This window comes from Lasiodiplodia theobromae, assembly GCF_012971845.1.
Source record: "Lasiodiplodia theobromae strain AM2As chromosome Unknown scaffold_76, whole genome shotgun sequence".
Lineage (NCBI taxonomy): Eukaryota > Fungi > Ascomycota > Dothideomycetes > Botryosphaeriales > Botryosphaeriaceae > Lasiodiplodia > Lasiodiplodia theobromae.
The window spans coordinates 1-13,029 of NW_023336559.1; the positions used below are offsets into that span (position 1 = coordinate 1).

The window sequence follows — 13,029 nt, forward strand, 5'->3', positions numbered from 1 at the left end:
ATCTAAGCCAAAAGGCAAAGAGAGCTGAAGAAGAAAAGAGGAGCCTTGGGCGAGGAGTCGCCGCGTATTTAAGCATTGGCGGGCGGCGCTAAGCGAGACCGATCACAAGGCGGGAGTTCGTCACCAGGGCGATGGCGGGGCAGGCAACGTCTGGATTGGACAGTGCATGCCCACACTCAGCAGGCGCGAACAGCCTGAGCGAGCTCGTGGATGGCCGCACGGGAGCCCATGTGCCAATGATTGGAGACGATAGAAAGACCTGGAAACCAGGTGAGGCAGTTGGTTCATGCGGGCGGCGGGCTTTTCCAGCACGCGTGCACTGTGGCGCCATATGGAAGGATGTCACTGCGGGATCGGGGCGGTTGTGCCTGGCAGCGCGCCAGAGGCCCTCGCGCCTGATTCGTGATAGTCGGAGTACCGCTGCCGCTCGTCGAGGGGCAAGTAGATTCTGACAGAAGCAAGTCCACGAGAGAGTAATTTGAGCAGCCGTCGCGTGCGCCGGCACCCAGAGACGACGAAGTGACGTTGCGACGACGGTTGGCAATTGAGTCCTCCCGCTTCAGCACAGAGCATCAAAGGCAAGCAACGGCAGCTGATTTTAAGCCCATCTGGCTAGCTCACATGGCCCTGCGCGCCATCGCCGGCGTCCAGCTGTGGGGAGGTGATCTCACTCTTCGACGCGTCTTCTGCCTGCTCGCGTCCACAACGAGCTTAGCGTCGCAGGTTGGTCGCCCACAGCGGCTTGCTTCTCTGCTTTTCCTCCCGCTCACATCTTCGCAACTTCAACAACTTTACCTTCCTCTCCTTTCGCCCTGGTGGCTGGAAGCTCCGACAGCGTCTGCCTCTCATCGCCTGTGGAGGCAGGGGTCGCCACATCCGCAAACAAGATCCTCAAGAACAAAATAGTGCTTGGCCAGGCGGGTTGCGTAAGTGACAACAAGTCTTTGCTCCTTTGTCATTCCAACCTCCGCCGGAAGTGAGCTTATTTCGCGACCACTGCTGACTGGAAGATCAGCCACTATCAGGACCAGCCTAACCGATGTCCTCCCCTGTCGACCTTGCAAGCTCGCTTCCTTGACAGCAATGTCCACATGGGTGTACGATCCGACGCAATGGCAGATTTCGCCAAGCTTAGGTCCCTCAAACTGCTGGAGTCCGTATCGCCGCCGGGCGACAAAAATTCGACATCCACATCCGGACGATAGCTTCAACTGCCCATGACATGAACAAAAACAAAAAAAGGACACCCCGGTTCTTATGCCTGACCAACCCCCACATTCGGCCTCCAGGGGCTGAGCTTGACGCGGTGCATGCCCAACGTGGTGGAGTCGAAGGCTTTTTCGAGCTCCGGCATGCTTCCGGTGAGTTTGAGCACGTCTTGCAGGACCTACTATTGCTGACCGAAAGGCTTCAAGGGAGAGGTCCATGCGAGCTCAAGGAACTTCGGCCCACCGGAACGCATCTGCAACGAAGTCTAAATCCATGTCCCGCACAGCGAACCCTTCCTCGGACGCACGCGATAAGCAAACCGTCAGCTCACAAGCCAATGGCGATGGCGCTACCACTCTAGACGAACCGCTTCCAGATACGATGCATGCTCCGGACACAACGTTGAGCTTCGTAGCGAATTCTGCTGCTGGAAGAACCAAGGAAAAAGATGAGCCGAAGCTCGAGAACTCGATTTTTCACTGGCATCACTGGCAATCGCCTTGATAACCAGCTACACGACCAACAAACTGCGGGGTCTTGCCAGCGGTGGTAACCCAAGGGGATTTGATGGGAGTGTCGGGAAAAAGCGAGAATCTGAAGTTTTCTTTCATATCACAGACATAAAGTATGAGGCAAGAAACCATAGCGGAGGAGAATGAAGCCAAACATTGCGTCACAAGTCCAAGTCACTCAGTCTTCCATGCAGATATATGCCTATGATGCATGTTATATGGGTATTTGAAGCTATCGTCGGGACGAGAATGTCCAATTAAAAATTCTACATATACGTCTCGACGATAGCTTCAACTACCCATGGCATGAAAGCCATAGATGAGCAGCCTTGCAGGTATGATGTGTCCCCGCAGTGAGTAGGGGCTCTCGTCCCTTCGACTGCGTCGCGTGGTGAGATTGTTGCAAAGCTAGCACAACCCGCCAGCCAGAGCAGCACAGGAGAGCGAATGACTGCCTCGGCATCAATGCCGCGTAACATTCACGGGTCTTGATGACCTGAGGTCCGCCACCAGCAGAGAGTGGAAATCGTTCTTGAGCAAGTGTTGTCGAACAGCTCCAATACTGCTCAGCCTCAGAGCCTAAGCCGTCCGTATTCCGAGTTGCAATAGCATTCACAGGCTCTGAAAGCCCTGGCCTTTATGTGCAGATCTGCCAGTGCGGCATCACAGCCGCTGGGTGATTTTGGTTGTTTACAGATGACGCTGCGCCTATTCGTTGGGTGGCCTGGCCGAGGCGATGCGCGGCGGGCCTTTGCAGCGCAGGCAGGCAGGCGGGCCCGCAAACAGAACTTCCCGCAGCACCTCCACCAGATCCTCACCATGCAGGACCTTCGACACTGAAGCATCGCAGAAGTCGCTCTCAACGGCATAGTCGAGTGCCTAGCGAAATAGTGACGGCCGACCACAGTGAGTTCCTTTGCAGCATGAAGGCTATGATGCCAGGCATTACTGACGCACCGAATATCGTTGATGCGCAACAAGCCCAGCAGTCCACCAGCCACATTATGCACCCTCTCACCCCCAGAATATATCCTGAGCGACGATCGCCGCTAGCTGCGCCCCCGGAAGCCTAGAGTGCTCGTTCTCGATTACCACAGCGCGTCATTATGCCGCGACTCTCCTCTCCCGACAACATACTTCCAGTCCAGCAAACTTCTGCGCGAAACCAGTCGCTCCATTCACATACAGACGGTCCTAGGGCAAGAGGGCCAGCGTCTTGGCATGTCTGCGCTTTGTGCGACATCTGCGCTGTGAGTACCGCCTTTTCCACTTATCATCTTGCCCTCAGCCAACATGCGTGAGAGACACAGGGAACCAGGAGAAGTATGAAATCGCGAAACAATCTCTGATTATATCCACAGAATTCAGGAGCCGCCTTGTGTTGCTTTTCTGCACGTCCTTCTTCGCTGCTCCCCGTTGCCTTTCAGCCGCCGCCCATTTCGCAAGGAAAATTACAAGATGGCATCCTCACCGAAGAGGCGCGCCGAAAACATAAGTGGACGATATATGCTCAGTGGATGTTCGAGACTCCCAGCGGCTGCGACTTGTGCGACGTGGAATCAACGCTTTGGGAATGTTTGGTCGCAGCTTGGCGAGTTTGCTGTGTGTCGTCAACGTTCTCTCAAAGAGTTCCAAGGATACAGTGTCAGCCGTCTACCAGCTTTATTCGCGCGTTCCAATCAAATTCCACACTTTCGCATCCATGCCCGCCTATGCGTCCAGAATTTGTGGCTAATGGAACAGCTGTGAATGCATGCTTCCTGCTTGAAAATAGAGAAAACTCTCAGAAAAAAAGAACATTCGTGACACGTCCCGAACTGTTTGCAAACGTTTGAAATTTGTGAGTTTGACAGATGAGACCGATTTTTGGTTTGAGTCAACCTGTACCTCTTCATCGACCTGTCGTTCTGCCACATGAGACTGATGAGAACAGCATAAGACAAGCCTCATAGAACAAACCCTTTAGCAAGCACGGAAATTTAAAAAGTTTGACATTCTATCTAAGAGCCGTCCAACTCAAAACAAAAGAAAAAAAAGAGCCGATCAAGCGTTTGCCAGTATCGATTTGACGTAATCCAACGTTGGCAAACCACAACCACGGAAAGCCGAAAGCAGACACCACTCGGATGTGACTGAAGGGCGTCGGTCTTGGAATTGGCCTCTCTAACGAAAGCTTGGATCTGAGAAAAGTACTCGTCAAAGCTTTTCGGGTCAAAGTGTGCCTCGGGCGATGGTGAGCGCGGCAAGCCAGGGAGCTTGGTCGCTTCGTGATCTCCTGCGTCCTTGTGCTTGCGCATGAACATGCTACTTGAGATCTTCCTTGTTGGCGAACTTCTCTAGGATGAGTAGCAGCAACTCGTTCGGGAGCTTGCTGATGCAGTCTTGGGACGCCATGGATGATGCCATCGGCATCGCATTAGTCGCACGAAGCGACCAATATAAGAAACTAGCAGCTGCAACTTGGGCGAGGAGATCTCCCTCGCAGCTGTCCTTGACATCGATAGCAGTGACGTCGTTGCTGTGGTAGGCTATGGTGCTGCCGTTGAGGAACGTTGAGTAACTCTCCGCGTAGGGAATGAAGCCAAGTGCAACTGCTGTGAAGTTGCCACCAGCGGTGAGGTCATACTCCTTAGCGGCATCGAAGCGGACGGTAAGCGATTCGCCAACAGAGGAACCCAGATCCTCACGGCGGATCTGGTCCTCCTCCTCGGGGTTGAAGTCATTCTGGCTCAAGATATTCCGCTTCTGAAGCGTCAGTGACTTATCGTTGTCTAAGATAGTGGACTAGGCTTACAATTGACTTGCTGGAGCGGAGCTCCAGAGCATATAAGCCCTGAGCGTGATCGTTGCCATCACGATGCAGTGGCTTGTCGCGGCCGTTGGCCGACATTCGCAAGATGTCGAGGAAGAGTTGAAGCCACAAGTTTGCCTCATGCGTAATGCGGGATCGAAAAGTGTTCGAAAGGGCGACAGCGAAGAAGCAGAGGATAACAGTGCGTGAAGATGGACGCATAGCAAAAAGAAGATGTTGGGGCGAAGGTGGTGAGGTGGTGCGCAGACGGGAGGCGTGGCGGGGTTGATGTAGAAGTGACAAACGCTCGCAGGCCTGCAACCAGTTCTTGGCGCAGCAAACGCCCGCGCCGGCAGCGGCGCAGAAAGAGAACTTCAGCTCAGCGGAAGCCGCGCAGCAGCTCAGTGTCACGCACGCACACAGCTCCTGGAGCAAGACAAAATTCCATGGCCGCCATGGCGGAGCAGCCAGCCTAGCGTCATAAATTCGTGACAGAAGCGCATCAACGCGCGCTGGGCATTAAGCCGGTGGCCCAGAGATCCAACCCCCAGACAAATCTTTCAAAACGCCTCCCTGGCCCTGCCACATCACAGCGCGAAGCCCCTTCTCAGAGGCCGAGGGCCCTTCCCCTCTAGCCCAGGAGCTTAGCCCTGGATGGGCAGGCTCATATTCCTCATCTTTCCTTCCGGCTTCTTAGGCTATGGATGTCCGGCTGGCGTACCTCTGGGCTACCCTGCTGGATTCGTGTGGAACGTGAAAGAAAGGTGCCGCCCGTCGCTCCTGCCTGCTTGGTTGCTTGCACGCACAGACCTCTTCTTGCCATTCTCTCGCCTTTATAACTTCCCTCGATCTCTTCGCCCAGCATTGAGCAACGAGCCTGAGTTTCTAGCACGAAACGCCCTGATCGTAGCTTTTGTGTGATAAACAGGCCAAGATTGACGGGCACATGGGTCAATAACTAAGGATGGTTACCGCCTGATCAGTGACGGCTATCCTCTTTGGACTAAATCAATGTCCCCTACAAAGCTGGCAGCCTCAGACATGTCTGAAGTGCCTTTCCGTCGTTGTGCCTTCTGAGTGAAATTATCGTTGGTTCATGTTCTCCGTGGAAAGTTGTGCGCTTTTCAGATTCCACGGAAAAGCTCTGTACTTGCCACTGGCTTCGCTTTCTTTCAGTGACGAGTGTCGAGGCGCCTTCGACATTGAATCTATGCTCTGACGGCGGATCTAGACAGAGAGTCCTGTTGAGACTTCTGTCGATCGTGGGAAGTTCGCGTCGGGAGCTGGCGCAGATCATCGGTGGGAGGGCGCACGACAGCATGCCTGTGGAGCGGCTTGCGACGACAAAGGCCATGAGCAAGAAAGACAGCGGCAATCCTCGCCACCTCGCGCAGGCGGAAGGGTGACCTGCTCGCCCTAGCCGTTGACCACAAGCTCCTAAAGCTGGCCCCTTTCATGCCTTCAGCCAAGGTCAACGCCGGCCTGACTGGTGGACGTGCTCGCTAAAATGCTACGGTATCTGCGCCTGACCGGAGCCGATCGGGCTCGCCGCCTCGCCCTCACTACACGCTTCCAGCACAGACTAGGGACCTCCACATCAGCCGCTGCGCTCCTCTTCGCGGACCAAACCCCACAGCGCTCGTCCATTGCGCCGCCAGCATCCACGCGCAACTCAGGACTGACTTGCTCTCCACTCGGCATCGTACGCACTGGCGAACCCTTCTGGACCTCGGCGCAGCTCCCTACCGCACGCCCTCTGGGATGTGGGCGCAGCAGCCAAAATGCAAGGATGCCTCACCTGCTCTACCCAAAAGTCAAAGATCTCGGAAGTGTCTTCCAGTGGGTGTGCCGACACTCGCTGTCAAAGAAGCCTTGGCTGACAGCTCTAGATCCGCATACCTCCAGTCCATCTCGTCCTAGCACAGGACTCCTCTTGCGTATCCTACATATCTTACACCCTCCGCGCGGGTGCGCGCTCATCATCAGCTCGCGAGAAGTCATGATGGGTCTCAACCGTCGCGGCACGGTGACCGACTGCATCGAGCCTCACCTCAAGCCCGACAGCGTCACTACCAAGTACAACCCTGACGAACCGGTCGCCATCACGTCAGAAAGGCTCTGTACCCACTGGATCCTCACAGGTGAAGTTGATGCCCAAAACATAATCGGCATCTTCTCTGGACACAACAAGACGAAGAAGGCGCTTGCGGGCCCATGCTGGCTCTGTTATAGCGACCCAGAGCAAGGCGGGTCGGACACTCTCCCCTCCCATTGTGGTGTCAGTCTAGGCGAGGCAACGGATTACGCCTGAAGTCAAGGAAAAGTGCGCCTCAGAGGAAGGCATTCCAGACAGAAATCAGAGATATACCCAGCCCTCTGCGGACCGGTCCATTTGCTAAAAACACTGCCGCGAAGACGGCCATCTCAGGCGCCGTCAGGCCCAACGTCGAAGTAGCCATGTTCATCCTGCTGGCGGTCATCATCCCGGTGGTCGCCTTTTTCGGCATCAAGTGGCTTGTTTTCCGTCCTACCCGTCTTACTATCCACCCTGCTGGCGGCGCTTTCATGCGTGTTCCTCGCGGCCGTCGTCGCTACGTCTTCTTCGGTCCCCGTCTTCCGCATGACCCCAGCCGCAACCGTGGCAGCCGTCCTCGTCGCCAGCGCACCGTTGTTGTCATCCGAGACCTCGAGAGCGGTCTCCACGGAGGATCCGCCGTCCACAGCCATGCCGATGGCGGAGGTACCTCCAACGCGTCTACAACCGCCATCTCCGGCTCCGTCTGCTCCTGCTCCCACGACCACCACCACGGCCACGACGGCGGCTCCGAGCACTACATCACCACCCCCGACGACCGCGAGCTGAACATCAAACGCGCCCGCACCGCCTTCGTTCATATTGCCACGGCTGATCCTCGTACGGGCGCCATCCGCGCTCCCCGCTTCGTTCCCGACGACGTCTCCTCCGCCAACGCTTCTACCATCTCCGCAGACGGTGGCATCGGTGTGTGTGCCCAAGGCCAGTGAGAGTCTCGAGAAGGATTCTACCAATAGTACTACTACGGCTAATGCTGAAGCTACTCAGGCTACCCCTGGTTCGCCTAAGTATGAGGCTGCTAGACCTGGCCCTGCTGGCTTTGCTACTGCTTCTGCTGAGGCCGCTGCAGCTGAGAGCTCTGGCTCTAGCCCGGTTCCGTCAGCACCATCAACGCCCCAACGCCCAAGGTGATCTGGTCGCGGGAAGTGCCTGACATGACGCACCATGCGTGGACAGCAACAACAAGAGTCCCTCAACTTTGTACACTCAAGACATGTGCTGAACGGAATGGCGGGAAGTCGAAAGCTTTAGTCATGAACCATTTCTTCAGCGCCTACGTTGTACGCAGAACGTCGCAACGCGCGACTCGCGCGTGGATGGCTCACACAGCAAATGAATATTCGAGTGCGATTTATGGTTCATTGTGAATGACCGATGCTGACTATATCGTGAAATGTTCAGCCAAGTCCTTCACCAGCCGCTGTGGACATACTGCTAAAAAACTCGTCCTTTGCTCTCGCTATTAAAATAGAAGACAGTAGTGAAGATAACAATGCCCAGCAAATTTCCATCATTCACCTGAGTATCTCTTCTCAGATTGCCCTCAATTCTTTTATTATCCTTCTGCTTCCTCAACCTTCCACTGCTAGTAACAAGCATTGCCATCGAATGAAAACAAATACAGGCCCAAATAAACTGACAAAGTGATTGTTGAAGCAGCCGAAAAACCCATCTCAGAAGAATCATTACGACTGGTCAAAGTGTCGGAAGCCACGGTCATGAAGCTTGTAGACATGAGAGTTGTCGTCGGCTCTTCAGTCTTGGTGACCCAGATGGTCGAGGTCATCGTGGACTCAGACTCGGGAACGGTAACGAACTCCGTCGCGGTGACGAAGACTTCGATTGTGCTCTCAGGGACAACCGTGGCTGGGGCCCAGCTTGGTGCTTTCTTTTTCATGCCCAAGTCAGGCCCCGACAGACAGTGGGAGCGGGGAGGAGCGGAGCCGTCTGTAGCGAACGTCAGCATGACAGTCCTCGCGAGTAAAGGATTCACAAGTCGCAAGAAACTTGCTAAATAGGGTAAAATTACCTCTCGCCAAGAGGGGGAGACTCCTTTTCAGTGATATGGAAAGGGGCTGCCAGCCCTTAATGAGTAAGCGGGCCGCCAGCCCTTTGTTGGTGTGCCCCCGGCGGCCACCAGAGTTTTGTTGGGCCCCGGCGGCCACCAGATCTTTGCAAAGGGCCGGCAGCCGCTTGATGAGTAAATCGGGCCAGCAGCCCCTTGATGTGTGAAGCGGGCGAGGTGCGCCTTGGGCGCCATCTTCTTCTGCTGCCGGGCCGGCTGCGGCATGGCTTTGGCCAGCAGCCGGCCGGCAATGGCTTGCTGCCACACGGGCAGCAGCCAGACTAAACACATGTCAGCTTCAGTAATCATGACATCAAGATGTGCAAAGAAACACTCACAATTGTGCCGAATGTGAGTAACCACCATTTGAGGTGGGTTTATTTGCCTGGCTAGTTTCTCAGGCCGAGCCCGGTTTCAGTGGAGGCTGTCACGTTTGTAGTAGCCTCCAGAAGGCTTGTCGAAACCGGGCCCGGCCCGAGAGCAACATAAGTTTGCCGCGGAGGCAGCGAGCAGGACTGTCAATAGTGTCAGCGCGTCACCAAAAGTTGGCATCTTGAACGGCATCCGTACCATTGGCGGGATGAGGCGCGACGGCCGTCCACAGTGGTGGATCTTGGGAGAAACTGCAAGCAAAGTTAGTTGCAAGATCTTCCAGAGCAGAGCTAAAGACACGTTGCGACACTTACCCACTGTGAGCGGCGCCAGCGACTGTGGCACAGAGGACGAATAAAGGAAACGAAGCGAGCTGAATCATGTCAGTCATGCATCAACAAGAGGGAGCGAGTAGCATACAGGCTTGTGCGAAGCTGGGCTCCGCTGGAGGCCAAAGGCGCGGGTTTCAGTCTTGAAGTGAGTGGGAGGGTTGTTGAGGAGAGGAAGAAAAATGAGGGCGGGCGAGGAAAGATGAAGCAGGCGCGCCTGCGCACAGACCTAGCGGCAGCAGACCGGGGGCCGTCCTCGTGCCGCTAAGCTTGTCGGAGCGGCCACGCGGTCACATTGGGTGCGGAAATGAGAAGGCAGTAGCTGGCGATGCTGGGCTGTCTTGTGGTCAAGCTTGAGGACAAGTCTTTTTGCTGCACTGTGCGATCACTGGCAGAACTTCTGAGCTCTCAGCGGTGATTGCGCAGGACACGGAGCTCATGCCATGGAATGAACTGCCCGAGAAGATAGAAGCCTTCTTCCGCCCCCTGAAGCGTCTTGATCTTCCGTGGAACAGCATTCCAACAGCAATGCGCAAAGGCCACGGTTGTGGCGATGAAGCGTCGGCCGGATAACTTCAGGGTGCATGGCGAGCGGGTGGCCGCGCGAGTCCCTAAGCTCCACAGCCGCTACGCAGACTAGGCTCTCCACCACAGCTTCAGTCATGCCCACCGACAACTTACTCGCCCCACAACCCTTTTCATCGGCTTCCGGGCCGACCTTGGAGAAGACATCAAGGGGGCTCAGAAAGTACGCCCGCCCCAAGCAACCAGCACCACCAGCTCTCTTCATTGCTGCAGAAACCGCTAACCCTACTATCCACGGCCCCGCTGACTGACCAAGCCGAGCAGGAGCAATAGCCCTCTTCCTTGCCCCACCGACGCTCCGCCGGTTCTGCCTCGCCCGCAGCTGACCCCCTGAGCCAAACTCTCGCAATCTACGCTCACGCCTCCCGCAACGCTCGAACACCTCTTGAGAGCGAGTCAAGGCTGGCAGAACATGGCGATTCTGGGCGGTGGAAATTGAGTGTGGCGGATGCGTGTCGCGCTGGTAGCGATCCGTGGTTTGAATGGCATTGACCGGCAGCTTTGACAGGCGCTTGACGCACTCGGTCCCAAGCTTTGGAGTTGGAAGCACCGTCTGGGAGGACAATTAGGGAGTCCTGAGTTGATGGTAGGCTTGGTGGCAGTGCAGGTTCCCCTATCCTTCCGAGGCGCCCCAGATTGTGCCTGAAACGGCGTCACCGGCCTGCCCGCGCTGAGCACCGTCGGGCGTAGTTCCATCGCCATGGTTTGAGCGGGTCGCAGCTCGCAATCCAGAAGACCAGGGAGAAATAACATCAAAGAAGCGCGCAGCCTGATCAATAGGCCTTCTGGAGTGTCTTTCGTGTCCTGGCAATGAAGTGGTCGGAACTTCCACCTTTCTCTCGTTGTTCCGTTTGTTTTCTCAGCGCCAGCGCTCCTCATGGAAGGTGTGGCATTGCAAGGAGAATTTCTAATAGCTCGCGTGAGTGAGGCATTGAGAACCCTCAGGAAACCCACAAGTGTCGCTGCACGGCGTTGATTTCCGTGGTCAGACCCACAGAAGGCGCGCACAAGAATCCCAGTCTTAGGAGGGGCGACAAACTTGCATGCTCCCAGCCATGATTAGTGGCCTTTAGGTTCAGGGGCCTGACAGCGGCTGCTGAGGATCTCACGCGCTCTTCGTCTCAGACGAATCTGGCACTCAGAGCATTCAACTGATGCACTTTCGCCAGCAGAAATGCTGCAGAGGTCCATTTCCCAGATTCTCAGTCGCAGGCCTTGGGAGCCTGATAAGTGCATTCACTGGGCTGTGACCGCCGCAGCCTGAGGGCCCCAGGACAGCCCGCCCCTCCTGCTGCCGAAGTGAAAGCCGTTCCTGCCGGAGACACTCGACGCGGGCATGACGTGACCGCTTCGCTGCCTGCTTGCCGAGGGTAGGTACGCTCGCCGCCCTTCAAAAGCTCGCCCGTCGCCCAGATCACAACCTTTCTTCTTCACTCCACTCCAATCCACTTCTCCCGCACCAAGCGCTCCGACTTCTTCGCCTCTGCAAAGTTTTCCTCTATTGTTATCACCACATTCCTCCACGACATCATTACCACCATTCTTAGTTTTACATACTGTGAGTCGACTTCCTCTGAAGCTCCCCGTCCAAGCCATACTGACACGCAGCTACACCAGTATCCTCCTTGCGGAACGAGAAAAGGAAAGAGGGGCACCTGCTCAGAAATCATCTGCTGGGCGGGTGCCCCTTTCAGCACCATACAACACTTCGCCGCCGTGGTGGTGAATCCACCACCCACCGCCGTGAGTCCATCCCATTCGCCGTCTTCCTCGCCCTTCTTTCGCTGCTTCTTGCTGACTTTTCCTCTGTCGCAGCCCAGGGTGGGGCAAATCCCTTCCTCGCCACAGCTGGCCCCGGCCCTGCCGCCTCACTTCATGGGGCTGGGGCCAGCAACAGCAGATCCTCAATTCCACTTTCGCAGCACGGTGTGAGGGAACATACTGGCTGGCAGGGGAACATGGTGGATAACCTTGACCGCGCTCTGGCTCGCCTCGCGAATCTTGCCCGTGACGACCACGAGCAGAATCGCAGCATGTCAGTTGAAGAGCACTACACACGCCGCCTCGACAGGGCGATTGAGCGTCAACGTACGCACTACACGTACCTTCAACGTGCCAAGTCCACCATCACGACTCTTCTGATTCACCGCCCAAAGCTCCGTTCGCTGCTGGAGGCCATCGCCTCGGAAGTCCTTCACAACAACAAGGAAGTTGTCGAAATCGTCGCTGAGTTGCTGGCTGAGATGGGGAAGGAGTTGCCACTTCGCTCACATAATCACTGACTGGGTTGGAGGATGGAGACAGAGGATGACGGAGAGGGACTGTGGCTCTCATGTATGGAGGGATGGACTTGCTCATGTACCTACTGACTCAATCCAACCTTCTGCTTCTTTTGACCATACTCGATGCCAATGAGTGTCTGATACCTTGGACCGTCAATCCATCGTGCGCTTGCCCGAGGGAGATCTATTCATGGAGCATGTGAAGAGATGTCTGACTACAGAAGGAATGGCCAACGGAGTAGCCGCCTGAAGAGGCATTCACAAGGGTTGCCGCGACTCGATCTGCTGAGCGGTTGCTTCCTTCTGATGCTATGCCTCTCAAGCCACCCGCCCAATCCAGAGGCCCGCGGATACATCACTTGACGGTGTTTTCACTACATCCAGCCTGACGCACGTGAAAGGACCCGCTGAACATTACTCATGCAACCACTGAAACTACGCAGGCCCGCCGCTTCAAGGCTGCGGTCGAAAGTGCTGCTGGCGCCCGGCGCAACCTCTGAAAGCTCGCTAAATCACTCCTGCCTGACTTGTGCCATCAACATGAGCTTCCGTCTCATTCGATCATGGCACTTGCGCTTCTTTCGGGTTCCCGTGACGCGGCGTACCAGGCAGCCGCGCCCGCAAGCGCATCATACGCCGGGCGGTGTTCCAAAAGGCGCAGTCACGCCCGTTGCCCGGCGCGACCTCGACCCATGCCGAGTAGCTGGATGGTGCGGCGGGCAACGCTTAAATATGGTCGACTCCTCGACGAAAGCTCCTCTTTTCTTCTTCCTTTTGGCTTAGATCAAG

At 55.9% G+C, this 13,029-nt stretch overlaps 3 protein-coding genes across 3 annotated transcripts; 2 read left to right on the top strand and 1 right to left on the bottom strand.

The window, feature by feature from the left end:
* Positions 1-4,025: 4,025 nt before the first annotated feature.
* LTHEOB_12790 (Peptidase m35 deuterolysin) lies at positions 4,026-4,611 on the bottom strand (the record flags this gene model as incomplete). The annotated part of the gene is made up of 2 exons (XM_035509696.1): positions 4,026-4,463; positions 4,516-4,611. The coding sequence occupies 2 exons, from the start codon at positions 4,609-4,611 to the stop codon at positions 4,026-4,028; spliced, it is 534 nt and encodes a 177-aa protein (XP_035363802.1).
* Positions 4,612-6,511: 1,900 nt separating this feature from the next.
* LTHEOB_12791 (uncharacterized protein) lies at positions 6,512-7,536 on the top strand (the record flags this gene model as incomplete). The annotated part of the gene is made up of 2 exons (XM_035509697.1): positions 6,512-6,790; positions 6,847-7,536. 2 exons carry the CDS (start codon positions 6,512-6,514, stop codon positions 7,534-7,536), a joined length of 969 nt encoding a protein of 322 aa, XP_035363803.1.
* A 3,596-nt stretch (positions 7,537-11,132) lies between these two features.
* LTHEOB_12792 (uncharacterized protein) lies at positions 11,133-12,240 on the top strand (the record flags this gene model as incomplete). Its single annotated transcript, XM_035509698.1, has 3 exons — positions 11,133-11,204; positions 11,372-11,516; positions 11,576-12,240. 3 exons carry the CDS (start codon positions 11,133-11,135, stop codon positions 12,238-12,240), a joined length of 882 nt encoding a protein of 293 aa, XP_035363804.1.
* Positions 12,241-13,029: the final 789 nt, after the last annotated feature.